The 26,271-nt window shown below is 37.9% G+C and overlaps 1 protein-coding gene across 1 annotated transcript in view; it reads left to right on the top strand.

The window, feature by feature from the left end:
• Nucleotides 1–26,271, top strand: part of Bap170 (Brahma associated protein 170kD) — a 557,627-nt gene that overhangs the window by 200,623 nt on the left and 330,733 nt on the right. The window contains exon 8 of the mRNA XM_090388941.1: nucleotides 12,858–12,934. Coding sequence (XP_090245067.1) covers nucleotides 12,858–12,934 — 77 coding nt within the window. The remainder of the gene's footprint in view (nucleotides 1–12,857; nucleotides 12,935–26,271) is intronic.

The following is a 26,271-nucleotide window of genomic DNA, read 5'->3' as shown; positions in this document are numbered from 1 at the left end:
CAATAAATCCACAAAATCCTTGCTAGTGTGTGAGTGACCAGCACCCAAATTCCAGTCAATATCTGGGAAATTAAAATCCCCCATTATAAGACTCTGTAATTTACTGGCCCACTCTATTTCCTTGTATTGTTTCTTATTATACTCATCAGTGTCATTAGGCCTATAACACACTCCTAAATTCAATTTTGATTTCCCAATGCTTATGTCACACCAGACTGACTGGAAATTGCACTGTCCAGCAATGTCGACTGGCTTCACTTCCTTGAATTTTATGCATTTCTTAACTAATAGCATAACCCCTCCTTCCTTCCTACCCTGTCTATCCTTTCTGTAGACAGTGTACTCCCCAAATTCCAGTTCTGCATTCCTTATATCTGTGTGACACCACGTGTCTGATATCCCAACAATATCTGCCTTTGATGTTTTGAGCAATACCTCAAATTCATCAAATTTATTTACCAAACTAATAGCATTGGTGTACACGCAAGTATACATACACCTGTTCCTATTCTTGGCTACCCTAACACAACCCATGTGTTTACTTGTACCACAATGACTCCCAGCAGTCTCTGAAATATCCTGCATCTTGTTTTCCAGGCTGCTGCTCATTCCAATAGAAGCAGTGCAAGAATCACTTTCACCTCTGCCAGTGGCTACTGTTAATCTATTAGTCCTTGTATCCCCCCCCCCAAGCTAGCAGTTTTCCGACGCACCTAACACTGCCTCGATAGCATCAGCAAATATTCTTGCATCCTTTCTATTTAAGTGTATCACATCCCTGTAGAAGCAGTCTGTCCTGTTAACAAGTACAGACCAGGCTGAAAAAAATTCTACCCCTTGAGCCTTGCACAATCTTTCCAGGGCCGAATTGATCTACAAGGCTCTCATCATATACTCCCTTCTATCGTGTCTGTGCAGAATTGCAGAAACTTTCAAATTCAACACTAATTCACGGCTTTTTTTCAACAGTGACCTGTACTTGTTAAGTAATTCTGCTGGTTTCCTACTCTTAATATCATTTGTGCCAACGTGTACAACTATATCACCTTTTGTGCCATTAAAAGATGATATCTGCTCTACAATGTCGTCAGCCTTTTTCCCTGGCAGACATACCATGGTCCTGTTTCACCTATCCTTTTTACAAAGCATGTTCCCTGTTTCCCTGACAATAGAGTTATCAACAACTACTTGTTCCTGTGGGACCAGCGCATTCTGCCTTGGGGGTTGCCACTGTGTTGCATGATGACCAAGTTGAAGCTCTGGTGTTGGTGTCGATGTGGGCAGCTGAGAGCTTGATGGGCCACTCAATTTAGTTCCTTCGAGGGTATCCACCCTTTCCTTCAAGCTCTCACATAGGCCCATAACAATGCTGAGTTGTCGCCTGATTTCCTTACACTCCTTACATCGCGCACACACACAGAGACATCCCCCATGGCAATATCATGTACCGTACCCGATTGCTCCACAAACATCATACAAGCAGTGCATTTTAAAAGGTTGTGATTCAGAGGGCAACTGCCCTCCACAGTTCTCCCCTGAGCCACAGCATTCCCATTAGCTTGAGCCTTTTGCTTTGCTGCTCTGATCTGAGTCATGATTTCGATTCAATTTCAATAAAATTTCAATTTCAGTACAAAATTATAACCCTAAACTTGTATTCCAATACAGTTATAACGCTATACAGGGTGATTCACTAACAGTGCAACTGACTTGCAGGAGGTGTAGGGGGCACAAAGACGAATCAGAATCACATAGCATTGCAGGATCCGAAATGCCTTCGTCATGCGGTAGAGGGCGTTGAACGGGAGGTCGTGTGAACAGCGATCCCGCTGGAAGTCAGAATTTGCAAACCGGTTCCCGAAGCAGTAGGATGGAAGAGTATTCAAACGTTGAACTGACCGACATGCACCTCGTATATAGAGCTGCGGACTGTAACGGGCGGGCCGCTCTGCGCTTCTACCAGGAACCTTTCCCGCACAGGCGTGCTCCTCATCATACAATTTTCGCGTGTGTGCACAGAAAGTTACGTGAGACTGGTTGTTTCACGAGAGGTACCATGAATCGAGAGCGAACGACGAGGATGCCAGACAATGAGGAGAATGTCCTACGTCTTGCAGAAGGCAATCCGAGTACGAGTACTCGAGCGATAGGCCAACGATTGGATATTTCCCAATCCACTGTATGGAGGATACTGTCAACAAACCAAATGAGTTCATACCATCTGCAACGCGTCCAATCATTGGAGCCTTCGGATTATCCACTCCGGAGGACTTTTGCTACTTGGTTTCTTCAACAGAAACGGTTCACAAATGCTGACTTCCAGCGGGATCGCTGTTCACGCGACCTCCCATTCAACGTCCTCTACCGCATGACGAAGACATTTCGGACCCTGCAATGCTATGTGATTCCGATTGGTCTTTGTGCCCCCTACAACTCCTGCAAGTTTGTCGCACTGGTAGTGAATCACCCTGCATATATTTTTCAGTATCGAGTATTATCTACGAGTTCCGTTTATATAACTACCGTATCAAGTTATGTATCAATTAATTATGTTACGTTTGTAATCTAAGTTGTTATATGTTTTTAGTTAAAAAGTACAATTTAATTGACAATAAAGTTTAACAAGGATATCATATATTTGGATTTCAGGAAAGCTTTTGATACTGTTGTGCATGGAAGACTGGCGCCTCCATAGCCAGATGGGAAGGAGCAGCAGTGCCTAGCACACGCTTCTTGATTAGACCGGCGTTCGAGCCCATCACCACCAAATAAGGAGGATGCGGAAAGGTCAGGGAATGACCATCGCATATTCCCGGAGCAATATGGCCTTAGTTGCTAACGCTCCTAAAAACCAAATAACAACAACAGCATGGAAGACTACTGTACAGATTGGAGTAGAGTGGTTTTAAGGGCAAGTTGCTGCAATAGATAAAAGGGTGGTTGAGTGGGAGAAAACCAAGGATGGTAATCAATGGAAGCTGCTCTTTGTGGAGTAATGTTATTAATGGAGTCCACTGTTGTTTTTTTTTTTTTTTTATTTATCACTGATATTGATGAAGGTATATCAGGATTAGTGTCAAAATTTGCAGATCTTACAAAGTTTGGCAGGGTTGTTAATGACAGTAATGGCAGTGTGCTACTGCAAGAAGATCTAGAAAAGTTGGGTAGATTGGCTGAGAAGTGGCAACTGAAGTTTAACATTGACAAATGCAAAAGTACTTCATATGGGTAGAAGTAACCCCCACAGGAATGTACCAACTGTGTGGTACTACACTTAGGGTGGTAGAAAATGAAAAAGACCTGGGAGTAATTGTGCAGTCAGATGTGAAGTTTTCTGAGCAATGCAGTCAGACTGGAAGAATAGGTCATGGAGTTTTGTCAATGATATACAAGAATTATGCTAGCAGTTAAAAGGAGGCGATTATCCCTTTGTATAAGGCAATTGTCAGTCCATGCCTTGAGTACTGCGTACAGATCTGGAGGCCTCATTTTAAGAAGGATGTAGTTTGCTTAATCATGTACAGAGAAGGCCAACAAGATTGGTGAGGGGAATGAAGGGATTCTCTTACCAAGAGAGGCTTAAGTTCTGCAAATTGCAGCGGCTGGAGACTAGCCACCTGTGAGGTGATTTGATTTAGGTGTATAAGGTCTTGAATGGGTTGAGCATGCTGAATTCTGATGGGATTCTTTCACTTGCTCAGATTACGAACCTGAGGGTGCGTAAATTCAAATTGTGGAAAGATAGTTCCAGAACAGATGTGCGGAAATTTGCCTTTAGCCAGCGGGTGGTTAATTGCTGGAACAAACTTCCATCTGTCTTTGTGGAAGTTGATAGCTTAAATAAATTTAAGGAGGAACTGGACAAACTTTGAGGGAATGGTTGTATGAAATTTTTTTTATTTATTATTATTATTATTATTTTTTTTTTTTTGGCTGATGCTACATAAGCTCGTACGCTTGCTTACTTGCATCACATGCCTCTATTACTGTTATTGTCTACCCTACTCTTCAAACTCTCTTAAAAGCTCCTCAGAATGCTGAGTTGGCACCTAATTTCTTCACACTCTGCACACACACAAAGACATCCATCCTCCTTGGCTAGATAATGTCCTGTTTCAGAAAGGTCCACAAACATTTCACAAGTTGGTCCATTTTATTAGGCTGTGATTCTTTGGTGAATCGGCACTTTGATTCTACCCCGAGCCACAGCAATTTTGCTGCTTTTTGCCCATTGCTTTGCTGCTCTAGTCCAGGGCATTGTTTCTGTTTAAATGCAGTTTAATTGATTAACAATGAAAATAGGATTAATAAATTTAAATGATTAATTGACAATACTGCACTAAGCTAATAGATTCCTAAATGCATATTACGCTATCGAGGTTTATGTTATACCTTGAGCTATCAAGTTCGGGATATACATTTATGTTGTACTCTAACAATCACAATATTAATTTAATTATAACCTTAGGGAAACAAAAAAGAGATATATGCCTTACAAGTGATTAGAAGTTAATAATAGTATTTAACAAAATTATCCAACTTAAACCAACTTAAGTGATTCAAACTTAAGAGGATAACTGTTTACCACAATTAAAATATTTGAATTCCCCTACCACACACACACTATAACAATGGCTGCAAGATTCAAATGATACACACGTTCTACGTATATTTAGTAGTAATATACAAAATCTCCAGCTAAAGTAAAAAATAAAATGAGCATGACTAGGTCTATAAAGCTACTTCGAATAAGATTTAATATGACAATTAGGTCAATAAACCAGCAAAATTCTTCTAAAACTTATCTATTGCTTGCAGCTGAAAATTGTTTGATTCTTGGTTATGTGACATTCTTGCAGAAAGTTGCTTTGTTAAACAGAAAGTCACTTCACAAATGAATAATTCTTTTTCTAATTTGAATGAATACTTCTTTTTCTCATTTCACACATGTATTGAAAATGATAAAATCTGAATAATTTACAAACATTAAATTTTGTTGTAATAGTAGTAAGTTAGTCATGGAAGCACACTTGATAAATTTAGGTCATAAATCTGTTCTTAAGGTAAAAAAAAAAGGAATTAGTCAAAAGATGCTGATTGCATTTTTTGACATTGAAAAGATATAGTTTTAACAGAATTCATTCATTCCTACTATCATGTCATAGACTACATGAATTCTGATAATACTATTAAGATTATGAATACCATTAAGAGTGTTACCATGAGCTAATGCTCTTAATACTGTCTACTACCAGTAATTTTTTAAAAAATAGTTGAGAGATATTAGCATTAGTATTAGTAGAGGCATATGATGCAAGAAAGCAAGATTATATAGCATCAGCCAAAAAAAAAAAAAAAAAAAAAAATTCCCATTCACTCCAAGTCTACTTCTGCCTTGAACTTATTTAAGCTGCTGACCTCCACTACAACAGATGGAAGTTTATTTCCACTATCAACCACCTCCTGACTAAAGGCAAATTTCTGCACATCTATTCTACAATTGTCTTCCCTTAGTTTGAATTTATGTCCTTTCAGTGAGTAATCTGAGGAAGAGGAAGAATCCATCAGCATTGAGCTTGGTCAACCCATTCAAGGCCTTATACACCTCAATTATATTACCTCGCAGGTGCCTAGTCTCCAGAAGCTGCAATTTGCGAAACCAAAGCCTTTCTTGGTAACAGCAACTCTTTGTTCCACTCACCAATCTCGTTGCCCTTCTCTGTACTCGTTTCAGCAGCTCTGCATCTTTCCTAAAATGCCTCCAGACCTGTATACAGTACTCAAGGTGTGGCCTGACCATTGCCTTATACAAGGGGAGAATCACTTCCTTATCTCTGCTAGCAAAATTCCTATATATCATTGTCAAGGCACCATGAGCTACTCTTGCAGCCTTTTTGCACTGCTCAGGAAACTTTACATCTGACTGCACAATTACCCCCAGGTCCTTTTCAATCTCCACTACCCCGAGTGTAGTACCACACAGTTGGTACGTTTCTCTGGGGTTACTACTACCCATATGCAGTACTTTGCATTTGTCAAGGTTAAACTTCAGTTGCCACTTCTTAGCCGATCTGCCCAAATTATCTAGATCCTGTTGCAGTAGCACACTGCCATTACTGTCATTAACAACTCTGTCAACCTTCATATCATCTGCAAACTTAGACATTAACCCTGATATACCTTCATCAGTATCATTGATAAATACAGAAAACAACAACGGGCCCAAAACCGAACCCTCGGAGACTCCACTAATAATATCAGTCCAGTGTCCACTGATAACCACTCTCTGTCTTCTTCCACTCAACCATCCTTTTATCCATTGCAGCAACTTGCCCTTAATGCCAACTACTCCAATTTGTACAGTAGTCTTCCATGTGCCACAGTATCAAAAGCTTACTTAAAATCGAAATATATGATATCAAAGTTATTGTGACCACATCATAGTATCCAATCAAATTTGTCAGAGAAGACTTCCTCTTAACAAACCCATACTTTGTCTGAATTATAACTGCAGACTTGCTTAGATGATCCTGCATCGCTTCATTAAACAGTGACTCCATTATTATTTTCCCTGGAACAGAAGTTAGACTAACAGGTCTCTAATTAGCCGTGTCACCCTTGATATGATTATTCTTTGCGTCCAGTTCCTTTGTGGCCGACCGGTTTAGCCAGGTGGGTAAAGTGCCTGCCTGGCAACCCAAATGTTGCGGGTTCGAATCCTGCCTCCGGCTTGGATCAGAATAAAAAGGCAAAAACTTTGGGAGGTGCATTATGGCCACAGAAGCTGATGCGCCAACAACTAACAAAAAAAAAAAAAAAAAAAGTTCCTTTGTGACTACATTATAGTATCCAGTCAAATTGGTGAGACAAGAGTTCCCCATAACAAATCCATGCTGTTTCTGAACTATAACTGCAATCTTGTCTAGATGATCCTTTACTGCTTCTTTAATCAGTGCCTCGGTTAATTTCTCCAGAACAGAAGTTAAACTAATATGTCTGTAATTACTTGTGTCACTGTCTGAACCCCTTTGTGAATTGGGTTCACATTTGCACATCTCCAGTCCACGGGGACCTCCCCTGAGTCCAAGGAAGCTTTCAAAATTATGGCTAAGGGTTTGCTTACTTCCTTTGCTGCTTCCTTTAATATAACTGGATAGATCCCATCCACCCCGGGTGCCTTTCTTATGTTCAGTTTCAACAATATCTCCTCCACTTTGTTCTCAGTTATTACAAAATTAGTTAGCTCCCTGCCAGGGTTTGATTAACTTCTGCCTCCGCTTCCTTACAGACCTCGTGTGAACATAGATGCAAAATACTTTTTCAGTTTGTCAGCTATCAACAGTTGAACCGCCGATGTCAAGTGGACCAATCTGATTCATCCCCCTTCCTTCTAGAGTTACATAAGTAAAGAAGTCTTTACTCTTTTTCTTTACTTTGTTTACTGTTAATCTCTTAGTCTGTGAATCCCACCCGCCCATGCCACTAGTTTTCCGACCCACCTAACACTTCCTCGATATCATCAACAAATATTCTTGCACCCTTTCTATTTAAGTATCTCTCCTGTTAACCAAAAATTGTTTCCCAAAATTTTCTTGTAATCTGCCTTTGCTTGCGTAATGTCCTTTGTGATTTTATTACAGACTGTTTTATATCTGCCGTTGAAATCTGTCTCTCCTGATTATATATATGCGTTCCATGCATTTTTCTTTCCTGTCATGAGTTGCATTAGGTCATCTGACATTCATCTAGGGTTAAACCTTGAACAGTATTTCTTAGTTGGTATGAAAAGCCTAGTAACTTCCAAGATTAATTCCTTGAATGTGTCCCATTTAGAATTTGCTGTTGGTAACATCATCATTTGTATAGATGATGTATAGAATTTAAAAACTCTCTGAGACCACTAAAGTAACCTTTTTGAAAGCAAAAACTCATACACGTGATGGTAGTTACATCTTTAAGTAAATCCCACATCAGTGCACTGTGATCACTGCCACCTAGTTGTTCCTTTATCTGCAGATTCTGAATGCATGAAGAGTAAGATATCAAGAGTATTACTCCCTCTGGTTCTCTAAAACATGCTGCTGTAGAAAACAATCATCCAGTAAATCCACAAAATTTTTGCTGGTGCGTGAGTGACCAACCCACAAATTTCAGTCGATATTTGGGAAATTAAAATCCCCAATTATAAGACAGTCTGATTTATTGGTCCACTATTTTCTTGTACATTTGTTCATTGTACTCATCAGAGTCATTTGGCCTTTTTAACACACTCCTACTCTCAACTTGGTTTTCCCAGTGCTTATGTCACACCTGTACTTGTTAAGTAAGTCTGCAGATCTCCTACTCTACTGTTGTACACATTAGTGCCAGTGTGTACAACAATATTACCCTTTGTGTCCTTAAAAGATGATATCTGCTCTACAACGTCATTAACTTTTGCCCCTAGCAGACACCCTGGTTCTATTCCACCTATCCTTTTTGCACAATATCTTTCCCATCTCCCTGACAATGGAGTCACCGACAATAACTAGCTCCTGTGGGACCAGTGCATTCTGCCCTGAAGGTTGCCGCTGTGTTGCCTGATGATCGCATGCAAGCTCTTGCATTGATGTTTGCAGCTGAGAGCTTGATGGGTTCCCCAGTTTAAGTCCTTCGAGGGCATCTCCCCTCTCCTTCACGCTCTCATAAAGGCCCATAATGATGCAGAGTTGGCACCTAACTTCTTTACACTGCTTACATCAAGCACACACACAAAGAGATACAATCTTCTACTGAAAATAATCCAGAAAATGGCAACATGGTTGGCTACATCATTACAAGCTTCTGGACATCAGTTGTGCAGTAAATTTTGATCAGCCAAAACATTCCATTTGCACCACACTCACTTTATTTGCCTGATTTGGGACTATGTGACTTTTGGCTAGTCCCAAAATTAAAACATGATGTGAAAGGAAAGCAATTTAAATAAATTTCTTTCCTGTAACGTAGATTCAAGAAATTGAATTATACATGACATACTGGCTAAAAGTTTCCCAAAAAATTTTCCAAAAATGTTTTGATCCATGCTAGGCATTATGGAACCAATGTGTGGTTCTGGAAGATTATATTGAAAATATTAAGAATGTAAACATTTGTCATCAAAAAATAAATAAAATATTTGCAAAATTCTCTGAAGTTTTTGATAAAATTTTCTATATATATGTATTATTAAAATGAAAAATTATATTTTAAATTCAATATTTATCAGTTGCAAATCAGAATAATACCAGCTAGGTCAGCAATGTAAGATTACTATCTTGTATTGATCGGCTATCTGGTATTGTCATCCTTCGCTATTATGATTTAGAGCTAGCTGGTACCATTCTCATTTGTAGATATAAATCATGGCTTTAAAACATATTTTATCTCTCTCTTAATATTATCTTATCATCACATAATGTCAGTGGTGAGCTATAGTGGGCTTGCGAGAGGCCATGGTTATTTTATTTTTTTTTTAATTTTCTAGCCCATTGTTGAAAAGATCATTTATTTTGCAAATGAAATCCTGAATATTGAGTATCCAGAACCGGAACTACGGTGGAGCGTGCGGGGCCACATCCCAACTATTTTAATGGTGCAATTGACCAGTTATGTCAGATGTTCCCAAACTTTCTCAGTTCACGGTGCCCTTAGTGTCCCAGTAATTTTTTCACACCACCCTTAGGCCAAAAGAAATACCTAACAGTGGTTTTCGACCTCTTAATATTATACCTATATAATAATTTTATTCTTTCTATAGAGGTATTAAATAATGGTCAATTATAGATCACCACAAAATTAAAAAGATACTGTACAATGGATACCATATGCCTTTTTATAATGAAATAAATATAGAAATTTCAAAAAAAATAAATAAATAAATAACAATAATAATAACTTTCAGTAACTTGAACCCAAATTACACGGCACCCCAAGAATGTTGTTGCGGCACCCCGGTTGAAAACTACTGAGTTATGTATTTTAAAATTGCTTCATTTTTGATTTTATTACAATCAGACCTCCATTTAGAAACTTCTTTGTAGCTAATATTTTTAATTCTTGGTAATTACATTTAAAATAGTTTCCATAAAATGAAAAAAAATTCCATATAATGAACGGATTACAAGAGACAACTTTGTACACATTGTTCCCACCTCTGGCCTTTAGACAATTTAAGCAGTTGAATTAAGGGTTAAAGGGATTGCCATTCTGTAATGTTAGTAGAGCCAATGCAGCCACCTATCCCACCTACTGAGAAGTCGTGCTAGTCAATATGCTTTCCATAGCCAGAGCCAGTCAGAAGATTAAGGTGTATTCCCGACACGGATAATAGCCAGTGTTGTGGTTCTCCTTTACTCCAGAAAGCAGTCATCTGTTTTTCAGAGAAGTGATTGGTCCACACCTTTCAGTAAATTTCCCTTGTCTAAGTTTACACAGTCACAGTAGCTGAATATCTGAGTGATTCCGAAATTTTGGACTGAATATCTGAGTGATTCCGACATTATCCAAAAAACTAGTGACAGTAGTGACATCTAAGGAGAGGGGAGGGGGAATGAGGGCAGCTAAGATATTAAAAGAACTTTCCGAAGACAAAATGTTAGCAGATTTTGAAATTGCGTCAAGACCTTCACCTTGAAGAAAATGTTCCCAAATATAATGGCATACAAGCAATAATAATAATAATAATAATAATAATAAAAAAAAAAAACCAACTATGCATTATATCACCTTTCTCCAAAAAACCAGTGCGATTTAAGGATAATTGTTAAAGAACTTAAGAACGATGGACAGCTTGCAGACTGCAATTGTGGTTTGCAGGAATTATCCTGTTTTATGCATACAAATCAGAAGTTAAATATTCCGGATCATTAAACTGAATTTTAAATCTGGAATTTCTTAATGGTTTAGCACTAATGATCAACACCCTGCAGGAGCTCTCTTACCTTTCAGAAGCTTTGCAAAGTCGCAGCATCATTATAGTAAAAGCAGTTAAATTAATTATTTGAACTATCAATGCTACTGCTAATTTGAAAATTTCTGATGGAAATTATGAAGCTAAAATTGAGTTCATGTTGAAGTCGAAAGAATTTGAAGGAATCAAAATCGAAACTAAGAACATATTTAAAAAATTACCTCATGACAAGTTATTAAACTGCATTGTTTTATCCTTAAAGGATCGGTTATTAACGCAACAGAGGAATTTTAAATTAAATAAAGAGAATAATGATATCATTGACAATTAGGAATTAAAAGAAATCTTTAACATATGCTACCTGAAATCGTGGAATAATGAAAAACTTTTGTCTCCATGGCATGAAAAATGAATAAAATATTTAAGATTTCTAATAAAATATGAAATAAAAATTATTTATTTTAAATATTTTGCCAAAGACACTGTATCTTTAATATTGAGTGAAATTCCCTTTTCATTTAAAATAGCCAAAAATATCCTTGAAACCATTGCGATTAGCAATGCTGAAGCTGAGTGAGCTTTCAGCTTAATGAATAATATTGTAACAATAAAAAGAACGTCTTTGACAATTAAACATAATGTAGATAATATTATATCTAAATGGAAAACCATTGCTTCAATTTGGTCCAGATCGGTACGTCACATCTTTCCTCCGTAATCATCACTCAGCTATTGAGCAAAGCAGGTCGACAACAAATATTAATAAAGAAGTAAATTCTATATGGCAATTTTTAGAATAATTTTTCTTGAATATTTGTGTAATAATTTTTTTCATGTAATCTGTGATTTTTGTGTACCTTTTATAGAATATTTTTATTTTTTTAGGTAATATTTGTTTTATATTGCAGAATGTTTTGTGATAGTTTTCATGTTATTTTTTATTCACAATATTAAAATTTTATCGTGAAAAAAAAATGCATCCATTATATTTCCCTTAGTAAAAAAAAGAATAAAAAAAGTGGTGTTTGTGCTAAGCACACACAGTAGATGGTTTTATGTGAAACATCCTTTGCGTTTCATTTAAGTATTTTGATTTGTATATATTGACAGTATAAAAAGAGGTTTTGTATTGTAAATATTTTATTGATCATTCACAAATTTCCATAATTCCTGGAAGAGAAGATACAATAGATTTATGATAACTAAAGTAATAGACATATGCTTACAACTGCAACATATCTAAATGTCTCTGGAAAACAGTGTCGATTGAGGTACCAGATCTTGTAATTGATATACGCAGCTGTTGGGGGCACCCAACAATGGAATGCAACAAAAATGCAAGATGAAAAAAGAAATTGTTGACAAATATTTGTATTGTTGCAATTATATGACAAATACTTGTATTGTTGCAGTCATACTTACTGCAGTAATTATGATTATGACGTCCTACTATTTAAAAATTCTAAAAAAGTTCGAACTCAAGATATCGTACTGGTCACGAAAAATGTGTCGCGCTCTAATCACACTGCTTGTGAGTGCTTGACACAGACTAGTGGCATGAGCATAGGAAGCATCTCTGGTGGATGACGTCTTTTCCGTAACTGATCAGATTTACTTGGTAGGTACCCCCAAGGATGTTTCACATCAAAAAGTCAGCAAAACTGCGACCCCATTGTTAAAATATTCACAGCTCACAACTGTGTAATGTTTAATATAATACATTGGCATTAGGGATCACTAGTAGATTACCTTATAATCAAACATTTTACAAAATGTTTTACCATCATGTTTATGTTATTTATATCATTATTGACTTTATATATGTACATATGAAGCAGTATCGGAATACATTTCTTTTATATTTTAGTTTTTAATTATTTTGTTATACCATCTTGCAGATTAAAGATCGTTTGCTTTATATTTTCAGGTGGCACTGATTCTGTATAACCTTTCCTTCGAAAAATATAATATACCAGTTTTAGCTGCAAATTCCAATTTTGTTAGGTAAGTAAAATCAACTTTCATTGTATAAACATTTTAAAAATTGCTTTGAATAATGATACAGATGTCATATTTGCATACAGAGTTAATTTCTCTGATATGCCTTATGTTTTGCACTACTGACTCTCAAATAGTGTGTGCCACAGTACTGTGCTATGTTGTGAGTTTTCCATTAGACTAGGAAACACTACTTATTCTGTATTGGTAATTCTATTGATAAGTGGTGAATATAAATAAATAATTAATACTTAACTTGATACGGAAGTTCATAGATAACACTCGATACTGAAACATAAATATAGCATTATAACTGTGTTGAGATATAAGTATAGGGTTTTAATTTTGTACTGAAATTGAAATTTTATTGAAATTAAATCGAAATCATGACTCTGAGCAGAGCAGCAAAGCAAAAGGCTCAAGCTAATGGGAGAACTAAGGGGGGGCAGTTGCCCTCTGAATCACAGCCTATTAAAATGCACTACTTGCTTGATGTTTGTGGAGCAGTCAGGTACGGGACATGATACTGCCATGGGGGATGTCTTTGTTGAAGGACAGAGTGGATGCCCTCAAAGGATTAAAAGTGAGGGGCCCATCAAGCTCTCAGCTGCCCACACCAATGCCAGAGCTTGCACTTGGTCATCGCGCAACACAGCGGCAGCCCCCAAGGCAGAATGCGCTGGTCCCAAAGGAACTAGTAGTTGTTGGTGACTCTATTGTCAGGGAAACGGGAAACATGCTTTGTAAAAAGGATAGGTGGAACAGGACCAGGGTATGTCTGCCAGGGGCAAAGGTTGATGACGTTGTAGAGCGGATATCATCTTTTAAGGGCACAAAAGGTGATAGTTGTACACGTTGGCACTAATGATATTAAGAGTAGGAGACCGGCGGAATTACTTAACAAGTACAGGTCACTGTTGAAAAAAAGCCGTGAATTAGGGTTGAATTTGAAAGCGTCTGCAATTCTGCCCAGACACGATAGGAGGTAGTATATGACAAGAGCCCTGTCGATCAATTCAGCCCTGGAAGGATTGTGCAAGGCTCAAGGGGTAGAATTTTTTTCAGCCTGGTGTCTGTACTTGTTAACAGGATAGACTGCTTCTACAGGGATGGGATACACTCAAATAGAAAGGGTGCAAGAATGTTTGTTGATGCTATCGAGGCAGTGTTAGATGGGTCGGAAAACTGCTAGCTTGGGGGGATACAAGGACTAATAGATTAACAGTAGCCACTGGCAGAGGTGAAAGTGATTCTTGCACTGCTTCTATTGGAATGAGCTGCAGCCTCGAAAATAAGATGCAGGATATTTCAGAGACTGCTGGGAATCATTGGGGTACAAATAAACACATAGGTTGTGTTAGGGTAGCTAAGAAAAAGAACAGGTGCATGTATACTTGCTTGTACACCAATGCTAGGAGTTTAGTAAATAAAATTGATGAATTTGAGGTATTGCTCAAAACGTCAAAGGCAGATATTGTGGGGATTTCAGAGACGTGGTGTCACACAGATATAAGGAATGCAGAACTGGAATTTGGGGAGTACACTGTCTACAGAAAGGATAGACAGGGTAGGAAGGGAGGAGGGGTTATGCTATTAGTTAAGAAATGCATAAAATCCAAGGAAGTGAAGCCAGTCGACATTGCTGGACAGTGCAGTGTCTAGTCAGTTTGGTGTGACATAAGCATTGGGAGATCAAAATTGAGAGTAGGAGTGTGCTATAGGCCTAATGATTCTGATGAGTATAATAAGAAACTGTACGGGGAAATAGAGTGGGCCAGCAAATCAGAGAGTCTTATAATGGGGGATTTTAATTTCTCAGATATTGACTGGAATTTGGGGGCTGGTCACTCACACACTAGCAAGGATTTTGTGGATTTATTGGATGATTGTTTTCTACATCAGCATGTTCGGGAGGCAACTAGAGGGAGTAATACTCTTGATTTGATTATCAGTAGTGATTCTTCATGCATTAAGAATCTGCAGGTAAATGAACCACTAGGTGGCAGTGATCACAGTGTGCTGAAGTGGGATTTACTCAAAGAGGTAACTACCATTAGGGATAAAGGGAAGGGTTATTGCTTTCGTAAAGGCGACTACGATGGACTGAGACAGTATTTAAATTCTATACAGTGGGACCAACTGATGATGTTACCAACAGCAAATTCAAAGTGGGAAGCATTCAAAGAACTTATCTTGGAAGCTACTAGGCTTTACATACCAGCTAAGAAATATTGTTCAAGGTTTAGGCCTAAGTGGATGTCAGATGAACTAATGAGACATACGGTAGAGAAGAAAAATTCATGGGATACATATAAATTAACACGTGACATGGAAGTATATGATAGATACAAGTTGATCTGTAACCAAGTTACAAAGGAGGTTAGGGAGGCGAAGGCAGATTATGAGAAATCTTTGGCAAGGGATGCAAAGAAAAACAGCAAAGAGTTCTTTACTTATGTAAACTCTAGCAGGAAGGAGATGAATCAGATTCGTCCACTTGATATCGATGGGTCAACTGTTGATGATCCTGCTCAGGTAGCTAACAAACTGAATGAATATTTTGCATCGACATTCACACATGAGGAGTTATTCAACTCTGGCAGTAAGCTAGAGAATCTTGTAATAACTGATAGTAAAGTGGAGGAGAAATTGTTGAAGATAAATACAAGAAAGGCACATTGGGTGGGTGGGATCTATCCAGTTATATTAAAGGAGGCAGCAAAGGAAGTAAGCAAACCCTTAGCCATAATTATGAGAGCTTCCTTGGACTCAGGGGAAGTACCCATGGACTGGAGATGTGCAAATGTGACCCCAATTCACAAAGGAGGATCAAAGGGCGACAATAGTTTAACTTCTGTTCCTGGAAAATTAATGGAGGCACTGGTTAAAGAAGCACTGCAGGATCATCTAGACAAGAATTCAGTTATAGCTCAGACACAGCATGGTTTTTTTAAGGGAAAGTCTTGCCTGACCAATTTGATTGGATACTATGATGCAGTCACAAAAGAACTGGATGCAGGGAATAACTTTGATATTATATACTTGGATCTTAGAAACGCTTTTGATATTGTTGCACATGGAAGACTGCTGCACAAATTGGAGCAGTGTGGCATTGGAGGCAAATTGCTGCTATGGATAAAAGGGTGGTTGAGGGGGAGAAGACAGATAGTGGTAATCAATGGACACTGCTCATGTTATTAGTGGAGTCCCTCAGGGTTCAGTATTGGGTCCATTATTGTTTTCTGTATTTATAAATGATATTGATGATGGTATATCAAGCTTAATGTCCAAGTTTGCAGACGATACGAAGGTTGGCACGGTTGTCAAGGACACTAGTGCATCCAGTTGATATAGATGAACAGTGCACTGTTGAGTCAGTTTGGTGTAACATAAGCACTGCGAAAGCAAAAATAAGAGTAGGAGTGTGTTATAGGCCTAATGACTCGAATGAGTACAATGAACAATTGTACAGAGAAATAGAGTGGGCTATTAAATCGGAATGTCTTATAATGGGGGATTTTAACTTCCCAGATATTGACTGGAACTTGTGGGTTGGGCACTCACACACTAGTCAGACTTTTGTGGATTTATTGGATGATTGTTTTCTTCAGCAGCATGTTCGAGAGACAACCAGAGAAAGTAATACTCTTGATCTGGTTATCAGCAGTGATCATTCATGTATTAGGAATTTGCAGATAAAAGAACCACTAGGTGGCAGTGATCACAGTGTACTGACGTGGGATTTACTTAAAGATTTAATTATCATCAGGGGTAAAGGAAAGGGTTTTTGCTTCCGTAAAGGCGAGTACAGTGGTCTCCAACAGTTTTTAAATTCTGTACAGTGGGATAAACTGACGATGTTACCAACAGTTAATTCTAAGTGGGAAGCATTCAAGGAATTAATCGTGGAAGCTACTAAAAGTTTCATACCTATTAAGAAATATTGTTCAAGGTTTAGGCCTAAATGGTTGTCAAATGAACTAATGAGACTCGTAACAGAGAAGAAAAATGCATGGGATGCATATAAATTATCAAGCGACTCAGAAGCATATGACAGATATAAGTTAATCTGTAATCAGGTCACAAAGGAGGTTCGGCAGGCAAAGGCAGATTACGAGAAATCTTTGGCAAAGGATGCTAAGAAAAACAGCAAGGATTTCTATACTTATATAAACTCTAAAAGGAAGGGGATGAATCTGATTGGTCCACTTGATATCGATGGTTTGAGTGTTGATTATCCTGCTCAGATAGCAAACAAACTGAATTAGTATTTTGCATTTACATTCACACATGAGTAGTTATTAAGGTTTGAAAATGGCAGAAGGTTATCAAATTGTAGCAGGATACTTAATGATTTTGTAATAACTGAGAGCAAAGTGGAAGAGAAACTGTTAAAGTTAAACGTAAGAAAAGCTCCTGGGATGGATGGGATCTATCCAGTTATATTAAATGAGGTGGAAAAGCAACTAAGCAAACCCTTAGCCATAATTATGAGAGCATCCTTGGACTCAGGGGAGGGCAACGTATCAACTCTGTGGTACTACCCTGACAGTGGTAGAGAATGAAAGGGACCTGGGGGTGGTTGTGAAGGTAGATATGAAGTTTTCTGAGTAGTGCAGATGGGCTGCAAGAGTAGCTCATGGTGTATTGTCGATGATATATAGGAATTTTTCTAGCAGGGATAAGGAGGTGATTATTCCATTGTATAAGGCAATGGTCAGACCACACCTAGAGTACTGTATACAGGTCTGGAGGCCTCATTTCAAGAAGGATGTAGAGATGCTGGAACGAGTACAGAGAAGGGCAACAAGATTAGTGAATGGAACAAAGGGGTGCTCTTACGAAGAAAGGCTTAAGTTTTGCAAATTACAGTGTCTGGAGACTAGGCACCGGCGAGGTGATCTGATAGAGGTGTATAAAGCCTTGAATGGTTTGAGCATGCTCAATGCTGATGGGATTCTTCCTCTTGCTCAGAATAATCACCTGAGAGGGCATAAATTCAAATTGAGAAAAGACAGATGTATTATAGACGTGAGGAAATTTGCCTTTAGCCAGCGGGTGATTGGTTGGCGGAATAGACTTCCATCCCTTTTCATGTAAGTTGATAGCCTAAATAAGTTTAAAGCTCAGCTGGACAGGTATTTCGAACGAATAGAGGGGTGAAGGGGAAGTGGTTATTTTTTATTTATTTATCTATTTATATGTTTATTTATTTATTTATTTTTTTTTTTTTGCCTGATGCTGCATAAGCTTGCTTTCTTGCATCAAATGCCTCTGCTAATGCTAATATTGTTCTCTATGACATGCTTTGGCTGTAACTGTGACTCACTGAAGTAAGTAAAGTTTAAGAAATCACTGATTGAGACTACTAGAGTAAAGAAAATATTTTCGTTTGTTTTTTTGCATGCACTCTAAATTTGTCTTTGCTTTATTTGGAGGGAGCCTGGTGTAATGTTAAAATAAGGATGAGAGGAAAAGAAAAAAATGGATTTAGTAAAGGTACTTTACCACATGAAGTATTTAATTAGTTTATTGGAACAAGAGGTCAATTATTATAATAGACTCAAACAGTACCAACATCCAAATAAATTGGCTATGTTTGGGATTTCTGTATTGAAATCATTATTCTGCCTGTATTTCTGGTTTAGGATAAATTTATAACTCTACCATGGAAGACCAAACTGCACTACAGGCAATACCAAACTATGCCTTAGGGTAACTCGGTCATACCACACAAACCTACCACTACCAGGAAGTACTGGTAGGTTTTTGTGGTTTGGATTCTCCTGCACAGTTTGGTCTTCCATGCTAGACTTGTTAACTAATCCTAAACCAAAAAAAAAACTCAGGCCCAATATGGATTTTAACACAGAAATCTGAAACATAGCAAATTATTTGGTTGTTGGGACTCTTTGGGTCTCTTGTAATAATTATCCTCTTGCTCAAATAATGTAATTAACTTTCTCCCAGGAAGTTGTAAACACTTTATCCCATGAACCTCTAAGACCCTATATGGTACAATAATCCACTCTGTTGTAGTGGGGGGGGAGGGGGGGGACTGGTGTTTTAACTCTCAAGATGAGGGACTGCAGCTTTCTCCCTGGAAGTTGTAAACACTTTATCTGATGAACCTGTAAGACCCAGGTTGCAGTGCCTCGTCTTGAGAGTTAAAACACCAGTTCTTCCCTACAACAGAGTGGATTGGTGTATTGTATTTCCTGGCATGATTTCACTGGCTGTTACATTGGAGAAACCGGCAGAAGACTTAGTAATCAGGTCTTTGAGCACGAGGAAGCCATCCATTTGGCAGACGTCGATCACTCAGCAATTGCTGAGCACTTCTGGTCTACCCAGCACAGCATTGATCCACGTCGAGATTATTGACCCATTCCACAACTACCATTGCCATGTCTTGTTGGAATCGCTCCACACATCATGTTGTAGTGGTTATTTTAACTGGAACAGAGGATGTTACATCAGCCCCATCACTGAGGCAACCATCCTCCTAGCTGACAAACATTGGCACTTAGAGCATTTCCCAAGTATTGCAACTACAACCACAAGCCTCCACTTCAAAAACACAGCTAATTGTTGCAAGCACGTGTAGCCCGCGATTCTCACCATGCATGACCACCATGGCACGCACATGATATCTGTATTTTTACAATAACGGTAGCTGTCGCACCTGAAGAAGTGCACCTTCCATCCAAAACATTTGTTTATTACCTTTTGTTTTTTGTTCTAATCAGTTATTAAATGAATTTTAACCCAACCGTTTATATTGTATTTTTATTTTCCTGGTTTCCCAGTGATGCAATATTATTGCTAGATTTTTTTCACGTAGCTTACTCTGATTACTGTCATTAACCACGCTGTCCACCTTTGTATCATCTGCAAACTTATACATTAAGTATAGCATATCATTATACCCTAATCAATATCATAAATAGATATAGAAAACAACAATGGGCCCAGCACTGAGCCCTGGGAAACTTAACTAATCATTACTCAATGAGGAACAGTACCCATTAACAGAGAAGGGCAACAAGATTAGTGAATGGAACAAAGGGGTGCTCTTACGAAGAAAGGCTTAAGTTTTGCAAATTACAGTGTCTGGAGACTAGGCACCGGCGAGGTGATCTGATAGAGGTGTATAAAGCCTTGAATGGTTTGAGCATGCTCAATGCTGATGGGATTCTTCCTCTTGCTCAGAATAATCACCTGAGAGGGCATAAATTCAAATTGAGAAAAGACAGATGTATTATAGACGTGAGGAAATTTGCCTTTAGCCAGCGGGTGATTGGTTGGTGGAATAGACTTCCATCCCTTTTCATGGAAGTTGATAGCCTAAATAAGTTTAAAGCTCAGCTGGACAGGTATTTCGAACGAATAGAGGGGTGAAGGGGAAGTGGTTATTTTTTATTTATTTATCTATTTATATGTTTATTTATTTATTTATTTTTTTCTCTCCCACTCAACCATCCCTTTATCCAGAGCAGTAACTTGCTCTTAATGCCACACTGCTCTAATTTATACAGCAGTCATTAATGTACAACAGTATCGAAATCTTTCCTGAAATTCAAGTATAGCATATCAGAATTATTTTTAGTATCCAGTTCCTTTTTAACCACATCATAGTATTCAGTCATATTGGTCTGACAAGATTTTTTTAATTTTTCAGAGACTGAATATTTACCCAGGAACAGAAAGTAAGCTAACAGTTGTCTAATTACTGATGTCAACTTTTCATCGCTCCTTGTGAATTGGGGATACATTTGCACTCTCCAGACCATACGGACATCACCAGAATCCAGAGGCACTCTCATAATTATGGCTAATTATGAGAGTTGCCTCTACAGTTTGTTTACCTCCTTAGCTGCTTCCCTTAATGGATAGATCCCATCCACCCAGGTTTTTTTTACCTTAACTTCAACAGTTTCTGTTCAGCTTTCCTCCCAGTTATTACAAAATAATTTAGCTCCCTGTTAGAGAGTTTGATAAACTTCTGACATTCCCTTCATTAAAGAAATCCTTGTGTGAATGTAGGTGCAAAGTCAGCAACCTGAGCAGGATCATCAGCAATTAAACCATTGACATCAAAGTCTACCAATATGATTCAACTCCTTCCTTCTATTGTTAGTATAAATGAAGAAGTCTTTGCTGCTTTTCGTGGCAATCTTTGCCAGGAACTTCTTATAATCTGCTTTAGCTTGCTTAACCTCCTTTGTGACTTGATTATAGGAATTCTTTTATCTACTATAGGCTTCTGTATCACCTGATAATTCATATGCATCTCATCTGCATTTTTCTTCTCTGCCACGTGTTTCAGTTTTTCATCTGACATCCATTTAAGTCTAAACCTCGAACGTAATTTTTTGGAGTTGATATAAAAAGCCTAGTAGCTTCTATGATTATTTTCCTGAATGGTTTTCATTTGTAATTTGTTGTTGGTAACATCATTTGTTGGTCTCTGTGTAGAAATTAAAAACTGTCTGAGATCACTGTCATCTGCTTTATGAAAGCAAAAATCCTTCCCTTTACCCTTGGTGGTAGTTACATCTTTTGTAATTGATCTTCAGTATGTGATCACTGCCATCTCTTGTTTCTTTTAAATGCAGATTCTAAATGCATGAAGAATCACTGCTGATAATCAGATCAATTGTATTGCCCTCTCTTGTTGCCTCTCTAACATGCTGATGTAGAAAACAGTCATCCAATAAATCCACAAAAAGTCTTGCTGGTGTATGAGTGGCCAGTGCATAAGTTCTAGTCAAAATGTGGAAAGTTAAAATCTCCCATTATAGGACATTCTGATCTACTAGCCACTCTATTTCTCTATATAGTTGTTATACTCATCACAATCATTGGGACTATAACACACTCTTGCTCTCATTTTTTTTCCCCAATGCTTATGTTACAGCTAACTGACGACTGGCTGCCCATGTTGAGTGGATACACTGCCTTAGATTTAATACATTTCTTAAATAAGAGCATGACCCTATCCTCGCTACTATCCTATCTGTCCATTCTGTGCGCCCCAGGGGCTATTCTGGGGTGCATACAGTGCGAGTTATCCGAGTGATATATAGATTTGATTGTGAATTGTGTTAATTTGCTTTCTTGTTTATTTTACTTGTATTGTTTGCCAAAGCCAGTTTAGCTAGCCGTACTTCCTCGTAGTCTGGGGTGGGCAGTCGAGGAGAATTCCCCGGCTGGCTAGACAGGCTAAATTGATTTTGTTTGATTTGGGATTTTGGAGAGCTTGTTAAAAAGCATTTCCGTGCCCTTGAGTTTTGTTCCTGGGACCATAACCCGTTTAACTTGGGTGTGGGCGGTTTTAGTTGGTTTCTGATAGATTTCAGAGATCTTTTAGTAAGTTCATTCAGCAGCTGTGTATATTCAGTGTTCATTGTGCAGGACTCTCGAGCCGTGTACATATTGTAAATAGTTGTTATTTCTCACTGTTGAGACTTAACTTTTAAATTGTAAATAGTTGTTTTTATTGTATACATGGCAAGTATTGAAGAATCAGATGTAACGTCAAGTGATAAAGAACTGGCAGAAGTAATATCTGAGGCTACAGGTGATGAAAAGATGGAGATAACAGGAGAAGTTCCGTCTAAGCAAGTTCAAGAACTGTCAGAGATGCAGGTCTTTACTGGAAGAACATTGTTAAGGACTCCTCCACGTCTTAGGTCCTCCTCTCTCTCAACTTCCCAACAGAATTCACAAAGTTGTGGTGAAACTAAAAATATGAAAGCAAGAGCTGGTAATAGTGCTGAAAAGAACAATCAGGAAAGTGTAAAGAAAACTGGTTTTCATAAGAAAAGAAGAACTGATGGCAGCAAAGAAAGATCCAAGTACGAAGGATTGGAATATGTCAAAGAAATAAGGGGTAGGCTTAGACCCTACTTATATGATACGCAAAATAAAGTTCCCACAACAGCTATGAAAACAATTTTAGAGCTGTGGGACATCTTGGAAATGAAGGCTATGGATGTTCACATAGAAAACTTGTTATTAAAAGAAAAGCTAGAGGGAAAGAAAAAAAGAAAAGAAAGAAAAACTACGCTTATGTTGCTCAAGAATCAGTAAACTAAACCAATAAACCATCAACGTGTGTATTGATTAAAGCAGCAAGTGAAAGATTCAAGACAAGCGAAGACATAAAACAAGAAGTCTTGAAAGAACTTAGACCAGTTCTGAAAGAAGTAAAAGTAAAAAAATATAAGAACAATAAGAGACTGCGGGATTGTGTTGGAGGCGGAGGGAGAGGACAACATTAAGAAAATTAGAGGATGTTCAAAGATACAAGAAGTTGGATTAAAATACGTAATTCCAAAAGTTGTTCATCCTAGGATTGTAGTTTTTGATATTGAAAAGGATATTCAGAAAGATGATTTTCTGGAGCAGGTTTGGATAAAAAAATTGTAAAGAATATGGGGTATCCAGGAAAGAATTCAATGAAAATGTCGAAATTGTCTCTATAAATAATGTTAAAAATGGTAGTGTCAAATTGGATATTGGAGGTTAGATCGAAGCTTCTGAATATAATAAGACAAAAAGAAAGATTATATGCCGATTGGATGGCATATAAATACAAAGAAATATTCTCTGTGGCTCAGTGTTACAAATGTTTAGGATTCGGTCATGTATCCAAATATTGTAAAAGAGAAGCTGTATGTGGACATTGTGCCCAGAAGGGACATGCATACAGAGACTGTAAAAACAAGACAGAGGGACCAGTCTGCTGTAACTGTAAAAATAGAAGCAGAAAATGTGATCACTCTGCTACTGATAAGGATTGCCTTGAGTACAAAAGAGCTTTGGAATTATATAAAAATAAAATCAATTATGGCTGAAAAAACTAAGTGCTACAACTAAATGCACAACGAGCAAAGGCTGTAGCGGCTCAAATTCACTTTGAAATGGAAAAGAAGGGTATTGACATGTCTATTGCAGGATCCCTATGAACTAGGGAGCAACGTACAAGGATATCCAAGTAATTATAGGATTTTGACAGATGGAAAAAGCCCGAAAGTTGAGATAGTAGTGAGAAGATACGATCTTGTGATTACTGAGATCACAACTCTATCAAATGAAAACATGAAATGTGCTGAAGTCATTGGCGCATTTGGTAGAGTGTACATGATCTCACTATACTGTCAGCACTCGGTTGATATAAATCCTTATATCAATTACTTGGAGAAGATAAAGGACGTACTTCAAGGTTGCCATATAGTTGTTGGAATGGACTCTTAATTCTAAATCTGTATGGGGTAGTGCGGAATTTGATTATAGAGGTGAGATCCTTGAGGACTTCCTATCTACCTCTGGTATGGTGGTTGTCAATACTACTGGCCATATACCAACATATAGCTCTGTACATGGGCAATCCTATATAGATGTTACAGTATGTACTACGTCAATTCTTGATAAGATACATGACTGGAAAGTAGTTGATGATTATTTGACTACAAGTGATCATAATGGTATTTTGTTTGAACGGAGTCAGATAAAGAAAGTACGGCAAATAAAGGAAACTGAAAGGTTTTCTGTCAAAACAGTTAATTGGGAAAGTTTTGATCTAGCCTTCAATCATGAAGTAAATGAAATTAACTGGGATTTACTAAGTCCTGAAGAATATGTATGTAAATTTCAGGACATAGTTTATAAAGCTTCAAAATTATCAATGAAAAAGAAAAAGCTTGTAACCAGACCTGCAGTGTGATTGAATAGGAACTTGCAACAAATGAAGAAAGAACTAAGAAAAGCCAGAAAAAGATTCCAAAGGTATAGAAGGTTGGGGGACGCTCAAATGACGGAATTGTATAAGAATACGTATAGGAATCTGTGTAAAAATTATGTTAAAGCAATTAATGATTCAAAGCAGACTTCTTGGAAGTCGTATGTGACAGAAAAAGGCTTGGGAGATCCCTGGAATACTGTTTTTAAATTAATTACAGAACAAGAAATATAGATACCTTAGGATGGAGTGGGTCCATGGACGTGATCCTGGATGAGTTGTTTCCTGATATGGACACACAAGAACTGAGCCAAGAACAGAAGGAAATGATACAAGGCAATGCCACTCATCATTCCAATATATGTGAACAAAATTTTGCCATAGAAGAGGTCCAAGATGCTGTTGCACAGGCGGTTGACGGCCGGTCGCCTGGTCCCGAGTTAATAGAAGTTAAAATAATGAAAGGGGTTTTTAATATAAAACCCGATTTAATGGTCAAGATGTTTAATAAATGCTTGGAGATGGGTTCGTTCCCCGAGGTGTGGAGAGTGGCCGTTTTGAAACTGATTATTAAAAGTCCGGATAGACTACCAAGTGAAGCGGGTTCGTATCGTCCCATAGCATTGTTGTCTGTAATAGCTAAAACTTGTGAAAGACTGTGTATCAGTCGACTAATGATTAAATATGATGAGAATCAAATGTCCTATGATAACCATATGGTTATAAAAATGTATGGTTATAAAAAAGGTAAGTCTACAGAGGACGCTATTTATCAGATTACAACATACGTTCAGAGCTATGAGGGGCGTTACGTTCTTGGAACTTTTGTTGATTTTCACAGCGCATTCAACATGCTTTGGTGGGAGGGAATCCTGGAGACGATTCCCTCCCATTGGATGTTCTGAAAAATTGTATTCAGTTTTTAAAGAATATTTTTCAAATAGAAAGATAATTGTTAGGACAAAATATACTGAAATAAAAAGGAATGTTAAACGAGGCTGTCCACAGGGCTCGTAATTGGTCCTCACGCCTGGACAATAGTTATGGATGATTTTTTGAGAAGAAATCACGTTGGTATGAATGTAGTGGCATATGCCGATGACTTGTTAATCCTGGTATATGGCAATGCAAGGTCCCAACTAGAGGTACGTGCCTCTCAAATAATGGAGGAACTGATGGAGTGGTCCAAATTGTATAAGTTACAGATCTCAAAAACAAAGACTGTACAGATGCTGCTCAAGGGACGCCTGAGTATGAATAGAAATCCAGTAGTTAAAGCATTTGATATGTCAATTAGGTATGTGACCTCTGTAAAGTACCTTGGTGTGTGTGTGTGTGTAGGGGAGAGGATGGCATTTTTGGAGCACATGAAGTACTTAAAAAATAAAGTGCGAGTGCTATACGCCAAGCTGAAAAGAATGATGAGAACAGATTGGGGGATAAAAGGAAGAGGCCTGAATCTCCTTTATGATTGTGTATTTGTCCCCATAATCACATATTCTTCTGTGGCTTGGTTGCACCGAATAACTAATACTGTTGAAAAGAAGTACTTGCTCCAGGCACAGAGGTTCACTCTCTTTTGCACAACACGAGCCTG

The sequence above is a fragment of the Mastigoproctus giganteus genome, chromosome 14 (genome assembly GCF_048544385.1).
Source record: "Mastigoproctus giganteus isolate SK-2022 chromosome 14, ASM4854438v1, whole genome shotgun sequence".
Lineage (NCBI taxonomy): Eukaryota > Metazoa > Arthropoda > Arachnida > Uropygi > Thelyphonidae > Mastigoproctus > Mastigoproctus giganteus.
The sequence above is the reverse complement of the archived record's forward strand: the minus strand, read 5'-3'. Positions and strand labels throughout refer to the sequence as shown.